At 53.8% G+C, this 15,032-nt stretch overlaps 1 protein-coding gene across 1 annotated transcript in view; it reads left to right on the top strand.

Moving 5' to 3' along the window:
• Positions 1-14,796, top strand: part of Cmip (c-Maf inducing protein) — a 200,549-nt gene extending 185,753 nt beyond the window's left edge. Inside the window, exons 12-21 of the mRNA XM_059263939.1 lie at positions 944-970; positions 1,271-1,319; positions 2,464-2,571; positions 4,980-5,096; positions 5,862-6,002; positions 6,600-6,647; positions 7,723-7,869; positions 8,462-8,567; positions 9,840-9,910; positions 12,915-14,796. Of these exons, the coding sequence (XP_059119922.1) occupies positions 944-970; positions 1,271-1,319; positions 2,464-2,571; positions 4,980-5,096; positions 5,862-6,002; positions 6,600-6,647; positions 7,723-7,869; positions 8,462-8,567; positions 9,840-9,910; positions 12,915-12,968 (868 nt within the window). The 3' untranslated portion in view covers positions 12,969-14,796. The remainder of the gene's footprint in view (positions 1-943; positions 971-1,270; positions 1,320-2,463; positions 2,572-4,979; positions 5,097-5,861; positions 6,003-6,599; positions 6,648-7,722; positions 7,870-8,461; positions 8,568-9,839; positions 9,911-12,914) is intronic.
• The last annotated feature ends 236 nt before the right edge of the window (positions 14,797-15,032 follow it).

Below are 15,032 nucleotides of genomic sequence, written 5' to 3'. Positions count from 1 at the left end.
CCTAGCATGCACAGTGCCCTGGGGTCAATCTCCAGCATCAAAAAAAGGAAAGAAAATGCATACGGAGAGCCATTTCCGGGCTGTGCAGGGGAAGGCTAGCTGCACTTACTCTGCCTGAATGGCTGTTAGCTCACACCACACTCTAAATATGGCCAGAAATAGACCCTCTGTCTCTTTCTCACCCACCCTCATACTAACATGGAATGCATCATGGGAAACAGTTGTGTGGTGGGTCACAGCCTGCACAGAGCTTCAGCTGAGCCACTGGCCTCACATGCCTGTAGGCCTGTTTTGACAGATTGGAAACTGCTGGGCCTTGGGAGGCACTCGGGGCTCTCTGCAGAGCCCATTAGTGAGCCTGTGTTTGTGAACGCAACTCCTCGGAGGGGGACATTACACCCAGTAATTGCCCCATTTGCTGGGCCGGCTAGTTCCCTCGAGGCCCCCAAGAATGGAGACCGGAGAAATCCGACTCCTCAGAGCCTCCTCTGTCTGTGGCATCATTGGCTACAGCAGCTGTCCCCACAGGCCCTGGGACCCGCTTGACGGTGGCCCATGATGCAATTCACTTGGAAGAATGGTCCCTGATTGCCTGGCAATGTGCACTGGTAATTAATGCAGTCTTGCCTTAATTGTGGAACAATTAACAAACACACCTGGGTCCCTGGAGCCCACGTGTGCCTTCACGTTCATGTACCCGGTTAGCACCTCTGCGGTTGAGTGGTGTGGGCCTGGTGTTTGTTGGCTTTGGGGACACCGGGGGCTCAGCCTATTCATGTTACTATGATCCTCACCTTGTCAAAGGAGGGACAAGATAGCCGAATTTCTCTGTCAATTTCCTCTACATTCTTCTAGTCAGAGCTAAAGTCTAGATGTCCCTGGAGGAAATGCGATCGTTGTCCATCAAAGGCCTCTAACGCTTGTCTCTTTGTTTTTGGTACAGAGCTCTCGCACACGAGAAGTTCACCAAGTGAGTATGCCCGAGACACCCACCCCACCTTCTCCTGCTGCGAGTGCCCCCTGCCCTGGGTCACCATCACACCCCTGCCACCGCCAGCCTCCTTCTGCCCATTCTTTGGGTCACATGCACTTTGGGAGGCTGCCGAGGCACCTTCTGTGTGGTCCCCTGTGACACATCCAATCCCTGATAGGAAATGTCCCATGTGCCTTGTCCTGTCTACCCCCACCGGCTCCTGGCCTCTTTCCCAACCCTCTCCAAGCCCCCCCATGTCCACTCAGGCCCGCAAATGACCCATCCTCTTCTTTCCAGGGAGCTGAAGTATGTGATTCAGAGGTTTGCAGAGGATCCAAGACAGGAGGTAAGCCTTTTTCTGTTCACTTTTTTCTACAGGAGGAAAAAGAGTCTGGTGGCCTCCTAGGTCTCCTCGTAGAGACCGCCTTGTCACTGGATCCTTGATACAAATTTTGCAGGCTCCTGGCCTTGTGTGCAAACACCTTGTGTTGGATCACCCAGGTGTGGTCTTGGACTGTCACTTTGGCTAGCCAGAGGCGGGCAGGCAGTGTCTCCATGCCACATTGGAGACTCACTCACTGTCCTTGCTGTCTGTCTGTGGGTCTCTGACAAATGACTCGGTAGCATTGTCCCTTACCCTCAAGTTGATGATCAGTCCCTAATCACAGTCTGCTTCTGAGGAGTAGAAGGGAGGGCATAAAGAGCAGGTGTGTGTGTGTGTGTGTGTGTGTGTGTGTGTGTGTGTGTGTGTGTGTGTGTGACAATGGGTATAGGTGTGGAATCCCTCCCAAACATGGATACACATGCACCCATGCACTTGTACCTACGCTCAGCCCTGGGAAGGGATTGACAGAGTTGTTCTTTGGGCCCTAACATTGTCCTTACTCTAGACAGAGACCCTTTAGTAGAGAAGGACAGATAGACAGATAAGGAGGTGAGGATGAGACCTCACAGAAGAGAATCTCAGGGTTGGAGAGAGCTTGAGGTTACTTGGGCAGGCCCAGAGGGAAGCCTGCCCACACAGGAAAGGTAGGGATGGAGCAGAAGAAGGCAAACACCCCAAGCCTAAGGCTTAGTGATAAACCCCAGACAGGGCGGGGCAGAGAGCAAGAGAGAGCCCTCGCCACAGAGACAGGGGAGGCACAAGCAGGAGAGAGAGGAAACGGTCCCCCCAGAGGGAAACATAGGAAGCGGGTATAGAGACAGGGCCTCTTTATGGCTCTCCACCCTGGGAGGCCACAGTCCTGTCTCCGGCAGGGCTTTTCCCAGCAAGGTAGGCCTCATGGCTATCTAAGACGCTGAGGACACATGGCTGGACTAGAGGCCCCTGTGTGTCCCCAAAGGCCTGTGGAACTCAGTAGGAGGCCAGTGGTTGTGGAGCTAAAGGAAGTCCATGCACTTCCTGACGGCCTGGCTTGTGGACGCCATTCATATTTCCTTTGTACCTGAGTCTGTTGGGAACTGACGATGTGTTTGTCCTCTGCCCACAGGTCCACTCGTGCCTGCTGAGTGTGCGGGCCGGCAAGGATGGCTGGTTCCAGCTCTACAGCCCTGGAGGGGTGGCCTGCGATGATGATGGAGAGCTCTTTGCCAGCATGGTACATGGGGTCCCCACGGGGAGCTGCTGGTGGGCTTTGGGCTGTTCCATCCTGAGTTGCTCAGCAGCCAGCCCACTATGTGGCCTGCCTGCAAGTCTTCTGGCCCGCACTGTGCCCGCCATGAAGAGGGAGGTGACCCAAGGCGGGGTGTTGCTCATTCCTGTTTACCTGAGCCAAGACCCTGAGGGGCCAAGATCACGCTTGGTTGTCATGGTGTAAGGGACAGAGGCAGCATACCACAAGGTACTGTGGTGCCACCTGCTCAGCCAGTCCTCACAATGAGGGGCTTGTTTGGGGGCCAGACTCGGGGTGCTCATCCCCATCCCAGATGAAGGTATTGAGGTCACTGAATCAGTAACTGCATCCACAGTGGATTCTGCCACTTTATTACCATAGAGCAGGGTTCTCAACCTTCCTGATGCTGTGACACTTTAATACAGTTCCTCATGTTGTGGTGACCCCCCCCCCCCACCCTCCAACCATAAAACTATATCATTGCTACTTCATAACTGTGATTTTGCTACTGCTATGAATCGTAAATGTCTGATATGTGACACCCCCACCCCCCATGAAAAGGTCACACAGGTTGAGAACCACTGTCGTGGAATCACACCTGGGCAGCAACAGAGAGGTCCAGAGAGGTCCAGTGGCTTGCTTGGCAGGATTTGTTTGCAAGCCCCTGGTTGGCCAAGCTACTGTCTAGAGGTAGTGGCTTCCTCTACAGCAAAGGGACACAGACTCCTCTTTCCCCAGTGACCTCAGCCACTCTGTTCCCTGACACACCCAATGCCATTCATAGATCACACATTCTTCTGGGGTCATGTGACGTGGAGAAAATGCAGGCATCAGCTAGACCTGGGCCTTAGGTCACTACCCAGTTTTCCACCAGTTGACCTTGCATGCTGACTCGCCTGTCTGGGCTCCAGCTTCCTCATATGTAAAAACAAGACAAAGAGATTTCTCCAGCGCATCATAGCACACTGTGTATGGTGGCAGGCATGAGATACTGAGCCACCCAGGACTCTGAGACCCCAGCTTGGGTCAGGTTATTCCTGTCTCTACGAGAGACTGATTGGCGGGGTAAACGGTTACTGGGGTGAATTCGGAAGAGATCTGTGCAATGATGATAAATAGGTGTGTCCTCTGAGGCACCACCTCAAGGGGTTTATATTTAGGTCCTTTTCCTTATGAATCTGCTCCAAACCCCTTGCCTGCTGCCCCGGACCTGCTTTCTGCGTGTCTCTTGTAGCTAGAGACACGCCTAACTGCCTGCTTGCGCCACATCTTCCTCACCATCCCCTCTCTGGCTGCCTCTGATGTCACAGCCTCACCATGGCAAGGCGTGGTGTTTCCCCGTCCCCGGCATGCAGAGACTCAATGTGAGAGAGGACACGGAGTCGGCTCCCACCCAAGTGATATCATTGTATGCCAGAGTCGTTAATGATGGGGCAGAAGCAGCATAGACAGGGAAGGAAGCAGACAGCCGTAGGGATGGAAATGTGTTGTTTCCATGGAGACACATGGCAAGAAGGGGTCCCTGGATTCGGCTGCCGTTTCCAGAAGGCCTTCGGCTGTCCTATGAAGTTGCAGGGTGTTTGGTCCCCCTCACCTCTGTTGACAGGATGCGGAGCCCCTACTCTGGTGCTCTCGCCTCTAAATACAAGCAGCACCCCCCTCTAACATGTCTCAGAAGGGAGCAGGCTTTGCTGGGTGGGTGATCTCTCGAAACATCTTTTGGTTTCGCAGAGAAAGCAGGGCACAGAACAGCCCAACCGCCGCACGAGTCGGGCCTGTTGTCCCCTCACTTAGCAAGGACTGCCTAGAAATGTCTACCTGGGACCCTCAATGCTAGGAATCCACAGGACCAACTACCAGCAGCCCCCAAAGGGGGCTGGGGGGAGGGGCTCCTTTGTTTCTGTAGTAAAGCAGATGAGTGTGAGCGTTATCAGCCTGTGCAGGAACATTCCAACCTTCAGATCCGCGGCTCCGCCACCGTCAGCACCGCCCATCTCTGGGACGCGTTGCCTTCCAGCTTCACCTCTGTGTCCTTTCATGCTCACTCTCTGCTCCCCTGGACGGCTCCGGTGGCCACGGTCTCACTTGTCCTGGTGACTACTGTCTCACTTGTCCCGGTGACTGTGCCTGTTGCCTGCACCCGGAATCACTGTAGTCTCACATTTGTGGGGGTGTCACTCAACATGTCCTTGGTCACTGTCCACCCTGCGAGGAGGTTTCTGTCCCCAGGGATGGTCTGGTGGTCACTGGAGACCAGGCTGTTGGCACAAGCAGGGAGCGTCCCTGCCCTTTGGTTTCCCACCTCTCCCCGCCCGCAGGGGGCTGGCACTGAGGGTCACAGCACCGCCGCTGTGGTGTCCCGGCTGCTTCATCTGAGTCTTCTTGCCTCCCAGGTGCACATCCTCATGGGCTCCTGTTACAAGACCAAAAAGTTTCTGCTCTCGCTGGCGGAAAACAAGCTGGGCCCCTGTATGCTCCTGGCGCTGAGAGGGAACCAGACCATGGCGGAGGTGAGGCCCCGGCACAGGTGCCCTGGCAGGGGATCTGTGTGAGGAGCAGGCAGTGTGGGCAAGGCAGATGTGGTTGCAGCCTCTTGAGGGTGCGGCTGCCCTCAGACTGCTGCTGGTTCATTCCGGTTAGGGGACCATCATGTTGACCACAGCCATCTGGAAGTTTCTCTTCTGATTACCTACATAGCAACTGTCTGCACATGGAGGAGAACCGTTAACAGACTAAGGGGTAGCCAGGCTTGCCTGACTTGTTCTCCCTTGGGGTTTCCTGGGGGTTAGAGCCCGTGGGGTCCTTCACAAGGCTTTTTTCTCTCACCAGAGGACTGAGGCAGCCTCTCTGCTTTGTGTGGCTTCAGGGTCACTGCTCAGTTATCAAGAGCATAGGCCCAGCACCCTCATGACACTTTCAACTGTTCCTCCTCAGTCCCCTCTTCCTGACTACTCCACAAAGTCCCCTAAAACCAGATACTCACAGAGCACCTGTCCCATGAGCAACAGGATTTTTATAACAGCTGTCAGAATTGGGGAGCACCACTTTGCCACATTCTACCCTCTAGAAAGCAGTCACCAAGCTACCTATCAGTCCGGGGGGTGTGAACAGGAAAGAATTTACTGTCCCGTTGGAAAAAGCCTAAGTTTCCCTGGAGGTGGGATTGAAGCATTAACATGGGGACAAGGACAGAGAGTACTCCAAATTTGGAGAGCAGCATATGCCAAGGTCCTGTGGCAGGCCAGTCCCTGACACCCCTTCATGACTCCTGGCAGATCCTGTGCTTGATGCTGGAGTACAACATCATCGACAACAACGATACCCAACTGCAGATCATCTCCACGCTGGAGAGCACAGATGTGGGCAAACGCATGTATGAACAGCTGTGTGACCGGCAGCGGGAGCTGAAGGAGCTGGTAAGTCCTCACCGCTGCCCGCTGTTCCCAGGAGATGGCCCCTGTGACTGCTCCTCTATACCCAAAGAGTTTGGGATGTTCCCTGTTCTTACATGATTCTAGATGGACCCAAGAGAGGTAACGCAGGTGGGCTAAAGTCACCCAACCAACCCACTTCCAGTTGATGGCAGGGACCCAGGTGTCATTGACCTACCCAATCCTAGCTGAGAGGCGACGTCTACACATGTGCACACCCCATCAGGGCTGTCCTTTCCCCTGGAGCCACCCTCCCCTCCCCACTAAGGCTCTTGGCAAAAGGTGTGCACAACCCAGGTCCCTACCGTGAGACATCTGGTGTAAAACTTCTCTGTCATTTGCCAGGACTCTGGGTGGAAATGGGTGCCACTTAACCCCGACAAGAACTGAATGGGTGGCAGCATCCCTTCCAGTCAGAGGACCTGCCCTCCCACCTCTCCCGGTGTTTCTTAGTGTTACATATGCCATAAGCTCCCTGTGCTGTGACCACCTTCTGCCTGGGAAAGTAGCCACCGTGGTGTCATGAGGCTGGTGGTGGCAGAGGGGACATGTGACTCAGCTGGTCTCATTTTTTTCTTGCAGCAAAGGAAAGGCGGGCCCACCAGGCTAACACTGCCCTCCAAGTCCACGGTAAGTAGGTTTTAAGTCTCTGCAGGGGTGGGGTGGAGTGAAGCGAGATGGACGGGGCAGGGAGGAGGGATGACCAGGAGGGGAGGGGAGGGATGACGATGGGACAGGGAGGTAGGCCGGCTCTTCCAAGAGGCAAATGGACGAAAGGGAAAGAAATGAAAACCAAGCAGAGTTAAGATGTTATATTGAGGCTGGGCTTGCAGCTCACTGGTAGAGCACCAGTTTAGCATGTGTGGAGGCTCCAGGCTTAGTCTCCGGCACCTTGGAAAAGACAAAAGATTGCTGGTGACATCAGCAGTGTTACCGAGGGATTGCTAGTAACCATGGTAACGGTAGCTAATAGGCACTGGATGGTTAGTCTGTTTGACTTTTACAACCCTGTGAGAGCTGCACACCGTTTTCCTATTTTCCAAAGTCTTTGGAGATCTAATTTCCTGCTACCCCACTGTCCTCGAGGCATGACTTCCTGCTCATGTACCAGGAAGCCTGCCCAGGCTCCAGCCAGCAAGGAGGAAGGAAGTGGCAGGGCAGAGCCTGCCCTTCCCGTGAAGATTCGTCTTAGAAGTTCCATTTACATCTCATTGTCCATATTCAGCACCTAGCCATAATTAGCTGCAAAGGAGGATCAGAAATTAGCTGTAACTCAGGGGACAGCTAAAAGTCAAAGACAAGACCTCAGTCCAGGGCATGCAGCATGTATGTCTCTTTGCTGGCTTGGGGCTAAGGGTGGTGACTGCCTATTCACGTGGAAAACCCACAGGAACTGCCGGCTAGGGGGTGTGCATGCATGTGCATGCATGCGTGTAGACACACACACACACACAGGCACACCACGCATGTGCATGTGCATGTGCACGCTCTGCTTGGGAGGGTGCTGGTCTTGGTTGCTGCCCAGCCGTGACTCAAGCTGTGAGTCACACTACAGGCCGAGCCACCACCCTGCAGCTCCTGGGGACATGAAGCCCTCAGTGTGGTCAGAGACGGTGTTGGCTTCAGATAAGGCAGAGGGGAGAGGGCATGAGGCCCACCTGATAGTTGCCACGGCCTGCCCTGAGCATCATGCCACCCACTGCAGGATGCGGACCTGGCCCGCCTGCTGAGCTCTGGCTCCTTTGGAAACCTGGAGAACCTCAGCTTGGCCTTCACCAACGTCACCAGTGCCTGCGCCGAGCACCTCATCAAACTGCCTTCCCTCAAGCAGCTCAATCTGTGGTCCACGCAGGTGCCGCCCCGCCCACACCCCGTCCTCTTCCTCACCCCCCCCATACTCAATCTTTCTGCCCGGAGCTCATGGTCCCAGCCACTTGCTCTGCACACATAACCCTAACCCATTCCCCCAGACAGGAGGAGGTTGGGGGCCTCATGCCAGTTGACAGCCCATTTCCCAGTTGGGAACACTGACATCCAGGGAAAGCTCTGTATAGACTCCTGGGTTGGGAGACACAGGCCTGAGAGATCATCTTAGGCCTTTCCAGCCTGCCAGGGAGGAGTACATGAGAATGCTCTTGGCGCCTGCTGGGTCCCAGTGTGGCACCACTGGCCTAGCCCTTTGGGATACGCAGGCTCCTCCATCTCTTGAAAAGGCCACCCAAGCTCTGCCTTCAGACTTCAGAGCCCGAGTTCAGACTCTCACAGAGGCTCTTGCCTGGCCTATATCCCAGTCAGAAACTAGATCTGAGCACAAGACAAAGGGGTGTGTGACTCAGAAAAGAGGGCATGGCCTCATAGCTAGACCCCACCACCTCCCACTCGTACCCAGCCTTAGGGTCCCCTCCCCTGGGCCTGGAGAGGCTAAGAATCCATGTGGCCCACAGTTTGGAGACGCCGGCCTGCGGCTCCTGTCGGAACACCTCACTATGCTCCAGGTGCTGAACCTGTGTGAGACCCCAGTCACCGACGCCGGCCTGCTGGCCCTCAGCTGTGAGTACCTGGTCTACAGCAGGTGGGCTGACCCCCAGCTGGACACCCTGGGAAGGAAGCAAGCAGTTTATTAATAACCCATTTGTAGCAGACCTGTTGCGTGCTGGCAAGGTGCTGGGAGCAAGCAGAGGGGTGGGTGTCCCTGCCCTCGAGGAGCTAGAAGTCTGGAGGAAAAGGGGAAGTTCGTGAGATTAGCCTGTGCCTTCCACCCAGCCACAGTAAACCACCATGAAGTTTTCTAGGGCACCATTGTCACTGGTGTCGCACCCAGCAGCTCCAGCCTTGCCAGCTGCTCAGAAACACGCCTCTGGGCTACTGGGGTCCCTAGGCATTCCTGGGCCTGTCCAGCTCGAGAAGCATTCAGTAACAGAAGCTTAGGGAAGGGGCTAGGGTACTGGTTCCACAGAGCTCTGATCAAGGGGGCACTGAGCCTGGGAATCTGCACATGCCAGGTTCCCTATTTTCTAGCTTGCTCCCTTAGACAAGAGGCCTGGTGATTCAGCTGTGAAATGGCCAAGCAGGCCTCTGGGAGGTGGCCGAGAGTATAGCACTAGGTCACAGAAGTGGCTGTGGCACTTCTTTGTTTTTTGGTTTTTGTTTTTTTTTTTTTTTTTTTTTTTTGAAACAGGGTTTCTCTGTGTAGCTTTGCGCCTTTCCTGGGACTCACTTGGTAGCCCAGGCTGGCCTCGAACTCACAGAGATCCGCCTGGCTCTGCCTCCCGAGTGCTGGGATTAAAGGCGTGCGCCACCACCGCCCGGCCGCTGTGGCACTTCTTACAAAAGCTTATGGACCAGTTCTGGATGGTGGGAGCTCCCTGCAGGATATTCCTGCAGGAGTCACTCAGGGGTGCGTGGGTCTAATTAACAGTGCAGCGCCCCCACTGGTCTGCCCCCCACCCCCAGCATCTCAACGTAAGCATTTGGGTGTGTCTCCAGCAACCACCCATATGATTCCAACATGAACCCCAACTTGGTGTTTGCTCTTGAGACCAAAAGCCAGAGATGGGAGCCAGGGATGCCAGGGAACATTCAGGATCCCTAGGGGCAGGGCTAGAGCTGAAGGGGAGAGAAGGTCAGAGGTCAGGGACCAAGAGAAGACCCAGCTCTGATGCCAAGAGTGTGAAATGGACCACCTGGTGGTCATGATGGCTGACCCCACACCATCTCAGCTCCCTTAACCATCCACACTGAGAGTGGCCTGCAGCTTGAGTGTCCCCATCCTGCCATAGTCTACCATGTGGACTCACTGTCTGTCTGTCTATCCTTACCCAGCCATGAAGAGTCTTTGCAGTTTAAATATGAACAGCACCAAGCTCTCGGCTGATACCTATGAGGATCTGAAGGTAAGCTCTCTCTGCTGGCTCCCTCCCTTCCTGCCTATCCCCAGCTCCCTCTCTAGCCACCCCCCTCCCTCCCTGGCCACCCTTAGCGCTACTTCTCCAGCACAAGGGCCGGCACACCAGGAGCAGACCAAGATGGGTAGGGGTGAGGGGATAGTAACAGGGGGATAGCCAGGGCTCTGTATTGGCATGGGAAAACCAAGGACCACCCCTTCCAAGAAGAGGCCGCATATGTTGAATTCAAAGGATGAGAAGCCTGGGGTGTCCAGGGTGAAAGGAAGGTGTATGCAGAGAAGACAAGCACACCCTGGCCATGGCAAGCACAGCTGGAGTAAGACAGAACAGGGGGCTGATACAAATCCTCATTGGGTCACAGAAAGGCTGGATTTTTTTTTTTTTTTCAGAACACCCCTGGGGCTGTCGGTGGGGTGTCACGTCCTACTTTTAAAAACCCAGCTGTTGTTTGGGAGATGACCTGTGGGAGTAGGAACCAGGGCAGAAGCAGGCCGTGTGTTCTCTAGGCTGCTGCAGGCCCTCCAGGGCCTGGCCTGGCACCTGGGAAGGAGAGGAGGGGGCCCTGAGTGTGACAACTGGGACATTTCATCCATCAGAACATATGTGCGTCTTCGGGAACCTGGAACCCTTGGTCAGGGCCCTCCTTCGCCAGGGTCTCCTGGTGGCTCTCCGACCATTACCAATCACTCTCTCTGGCTCTCTCACAGCTGGGCTTACTCTTTGACCCAGGCATGGATGTAGCACCTGCCAAGCCCAGGCAGGGAACAAAGGCCAAACAGCAGCTGCCATGATGTGTGACCAGAGAGGTCACGAGTCCCAGAAGGCACAGAATTTAGCAGTCCCCAGGGGGAGGGCAGTCGGTGGGAGGGGTAAGGCCCCAACTGTAGAGCTGGGTACAACTCAAGATGTCTCTGCGGAGCAATGCTGTCTGCCTTGGGTCAGGCTTGAAAGAAGTGTGGGCCCTGGGACTCGTACCTGCTAGCTACATCTGTGCATTTGCACACGTGCCCTACACACGTGCACACAAGCACCTTGAGGGGCACGTGTGCATGTTGCAGTGGAAGAAGCAGAGCCCTCACAGTGTCCTGTGCTCCAGGTCCCCAAAGCCACAGCGCCACTGAAGTCAAGTGGAAGAGGGGAGTGAGAGCAGCTGCTTACGAGGAAAAGTCACTGCCTTCTCCTCTCTTCATTTTGAGAGAGAGAGAGTCACATGTGTGTGTGTGCATTCAGAAGGCATCAGATCCCCTGCGGCTGGAGTTCGGGGTGGTTGTGAGCCATCTCACGTGGGTGCTAAGACTCTAACTCAGGTCCCTGGAGGAGCAGCAATCACGGAGCCGTCTCTCTAGCCCCTACTATCTTTTTTAAAAAATATTACTCTGTGTGTGTGTGTGTGTGTGTGTGTGTGTGTGTGTGTGTGTGTGTGTATGTGTGTGTATTTGCGCGTGCATGCTCGCGCAGGCGTAGAGGTCAGAGGACAACTGTGTGGAGTCAGTTCACTCCTTCCACCTTTATGTGAGTTCCAGGGATCAAACTCAGATCACTAGGCTTGTACAGTGAACACCTTCACCTGCTGAGCCATCTGACCAGCCCCTTATTTATTTTTTACATCCCAGAGGGCCATGGTGCCAACTCAATGATACTAGTGTTTGACCAACCTCCGTCCGTCCTCTCCTGGGGCATCTGAAAATTTCCTGACTTTTGAAGAAGGATGGTTGTGCTAAATGCCAGACAGGCAAACCACATGGTTGGGTATGCAGTCTGGCCTGGTCTTCCTGTTCTGTCCAAAGAACCTGGACATCTGTATTTTTCTGTACAGCCTCTAGACTGGCACGCATGGCTTGACAGTGTTTCCCAGCTTTGTGCTGGGGACCACAGGCCCCAGCTTGCAGCTTCTGCCTGGGCAGGGGAAGCCGTTGAAGACTGTTGGGCACAGGATAGAGGCAATGAGCAGGCTCCCTTTGTGTGTATATGTGTATGTGTGCAGGTGTGCATGGAAGTGCATGTGTGTTACTGAATAGGGCTGGCGGGTGCAAGGGATGTTGGGAAGGCAGGAAGTAAAGACAGGAGACCATTAAGGAGACAGATGCCTCTGTACAGTGAAGGAAAAGGCTAGCCGTTGAGAATGGTCTGCCAGCAGGAGCAGAGGGCAGGGACTGAGAAGAATCTTGCAAAGTGGATTGGGCTGCGTGCGGCTGGGCTCAGTTGCTAGAGCACTTGCCTGGCATGCACAAAAGCCTGTGTTCCATGCCCAGTTCCGTACGGACCAGATGAGGTGGTACATGCTTGTAATTGCCTCACTCGGAGCTGAAGGCAGAAGGATTAGAAATAGGAGGGCCATCTTTAGCTTCATAGCTGTTTGAGGCCAGCCGGGACTACATGAGGCTCTATCTCAAATAAATAAATTTTATTAAAGTATCAGGGAGAACCATATTTCAGTGGAAGGACAGGAACCCAGGAGGAAGAGTGTCCAGGCCAGCTTCTGGTGCTGCCCCGGTCCCTCACCCACTCTGTCCATTCTCATTCAACAATGGGAAGGGACCTAGAGATACATAGTCTACTACATGATGCTCAGGGCTTTCCCACAACGTCGCATTTAATCCTTCATGCCACCTGGGAGCCAAGGACAGGACTCAGTTCAGCCGTAGTCGTGAGAAAACAAGCTTCAGGACGCCAGATGTGTAATCCAGCCTCACAGAGCATCTGTGATTCCGCAGAGGGCTGTGGTTTCTGCAGCCACTGTCTCGTGTCTCTGAGGCCACCTGCCCTGCGCTGTTTAAGGTCACCAGCCCCTTCCAGAGCCTTGAGAGCACACAGCCTCATAATGGAGAGGTATGGGTGGTAGGACACACACACACACACACACACACACACACACACACACACACACGCACGCACGCACATATCTCCAGCCCCTCGAGGATCAGGCTGTCTATTGTCTGGTTGCTGAGGGAAATGGCTGGTATTTGACCAGGTACCTTCTTATCACCCACAGGCCAAACTTCCTAATCTGAAGGAGGTGGATGTCCGCTACACGGAAGCCTGGTGAAGCCCCCTGTGTGCACAGGATGGCGTCGCACAAGAAAAAAAAAAAAAAAAAAACGACTCTTGACTAATAGCCGTAGAGCAGTGGGTCCCGGGGTGGCCCCAGCACCTGGCTGTGGGTTAGATGGGGGAAGTCTTGGGGGGCGGAGGGGGGGAGGGGTGGGGGATCCTCAGCACGCCCAGCCCCCGCCTAATTCTTAGAGCTTCATATTGGAACCTTTGACTTTGATCAAAAGCGGCCTTGGTGGCAACCGAGAGGAGGAAAAGCGGGTAGGGAGGGCAGGGGAGGGGCGGGCGGGGATCCCTTGTGTGGATTTTCTTTGCCTTTGTTGTGTGATGCCATGTGTGGGGGCATCCATCCAGCCTGATGCCATCGACTCGGGCCTGAAGGAGGACGCGTTTTCTTCCTGGAGGTGCACCAAGCCGAGATCTCGCCCCTGCCGTTGGGACAGGAATACCCAGTCATGTCACCCATCGTCCTATGTCCCCACCATCGCTATGCAAAGTGGTTCTTGTACATAAGATTTAAATAACGCACCTATTTAAGAAATGTTGACAAATTGCGGGTCTGGGACCCGCTCTTATTTATGAAGTCTTTGACCAGCCCTCCCTCCCCTCCTACCCCCCCCTGGCGTGTAGTACTGTCTGGACCAGTCAGCTGTCGGGTTAGTGCTAGTGGTTTTGGTTTTGGTTTTTAAAGGAAACAAACAAACAAACAAAAAACAACAGAGGAAAAAAAAAGACCTTTGGAAAATTAATTGCTTTTTTTTTTTTTCTTAATGAACTCTGTATGCTAATGCTCTCCCGTCAGTCTGCCCACCTGCTACTCTGTATTATTTCCAGATGTTTCCAGCTTCCTCGTGGGTGGGGGTCAAACTGGGGGAGGAGGAGAAAGGAGTTAGGGTCTCCATACTGTAGCTCACTCCTCCCCTCTGCTGCTTCTGTAAATCTGGAAGGGTCCTAACCTTTCCTCCCTGTATACCCCATAGAAGAGTTGGTCCTCCAAGGTCCTGCTGCCGTCCCCACCCCTCTCTAGCGGTCCCTGTCCCCTGCTGAGACTTGCGACCTGTGGCCTCCCCACCCCGTGGTCCCCTCACGCATGCCCCATGCCCACCTCTCTGCATGGTCTCTTGGGAGAGAAGAGCTATGTCACCCAGCCAGCCCAACCCGACCGTCCACACCTCCTCCCCACTAATGTGATCACTGCGGCATCCCCTCACCCGTGTGCCCCCTCCCCCCCGCCCCCGAGGCAGACCAACCTCATTTCTTTTTACAGACAGTTGGCTTTTTCTTACCAAGCCCTCACTGTACAGAACAGCCCTTTGACAATTCATTTGGGGTTCCCCCCTCTCTCTTCCCCTTTTTCTGTTCGTTTAGCACAAATACGTCCCCTCCCTGGCACCTCCCAACCAAACCCACCAGTCGACGTTCATTGTTTTATACCTATTTAATCTTATTCGATGGAAACCACGCTTCAGTTGTTTTATACTTTGCCAGGTAGACTTTATTACCCCCCCCCCCACAAACTACGCCCTCATTTTTTTAAAAAAGGAAAAAAAACCACACACAAAAAAAATAACAAAAACAAACAAACAAAAAAAACAACAGAGACTTTGGGTTTCAGTCTCAGTCTTAATTCTCTTTCTGTGGCAGGTTTTCTTTCGTGTGTGTGCCCGTGTGTGTGTGTGTGGAGTGAGTTCTGTTTTGTGTTCGTTTCTCTGTTGATTTCTTCGGTTGTTGTTGCTTTCTTCTCCCAACTCTCCAACCCCGGTTCCGAACTTCACAGCACCCTGGTGCAGAGAGACACAGAAGCAGAAAAAAATAAATAAATAAATAAATAAAAAGGAAAAAAAAAAACAAAAGAAAAAAAAAAGGAAAAAATTTTCAAAAAGAAAAAAAAAAAACTAAGACGCCCCGCCCCACCCTGCCCCACCCCGCCCCCCTGCACTGTTGCTTTTCTTGATGGTTAATAATAAATACTGTCACGTAGCTGTGTACAAAGAGATGTGAAATACTTTCAGGCAAAAATAAACTGTAAGTGACTCATCAAAGGCTGGCCTTGCTGTGT

This window comes from Peromyscus eremicus, chromosome 5 (assembly GCF_949786415.1).
Source record: "Peromyscus eremicus chromosome 5, PerEre_H2_v1, whole genome shotgun sequence".
NCBI lineage: Eukaryota > Metazoa > Chordata > Mammalia > Rodentia > Cricetidae > Peromyscus > Peromyscus eremicus.
The sequence above is the reverse complement of the archived record's forward strand: the minus strand, read 5'-3'. Positions and strand labels throughout refer to the sequence as shown.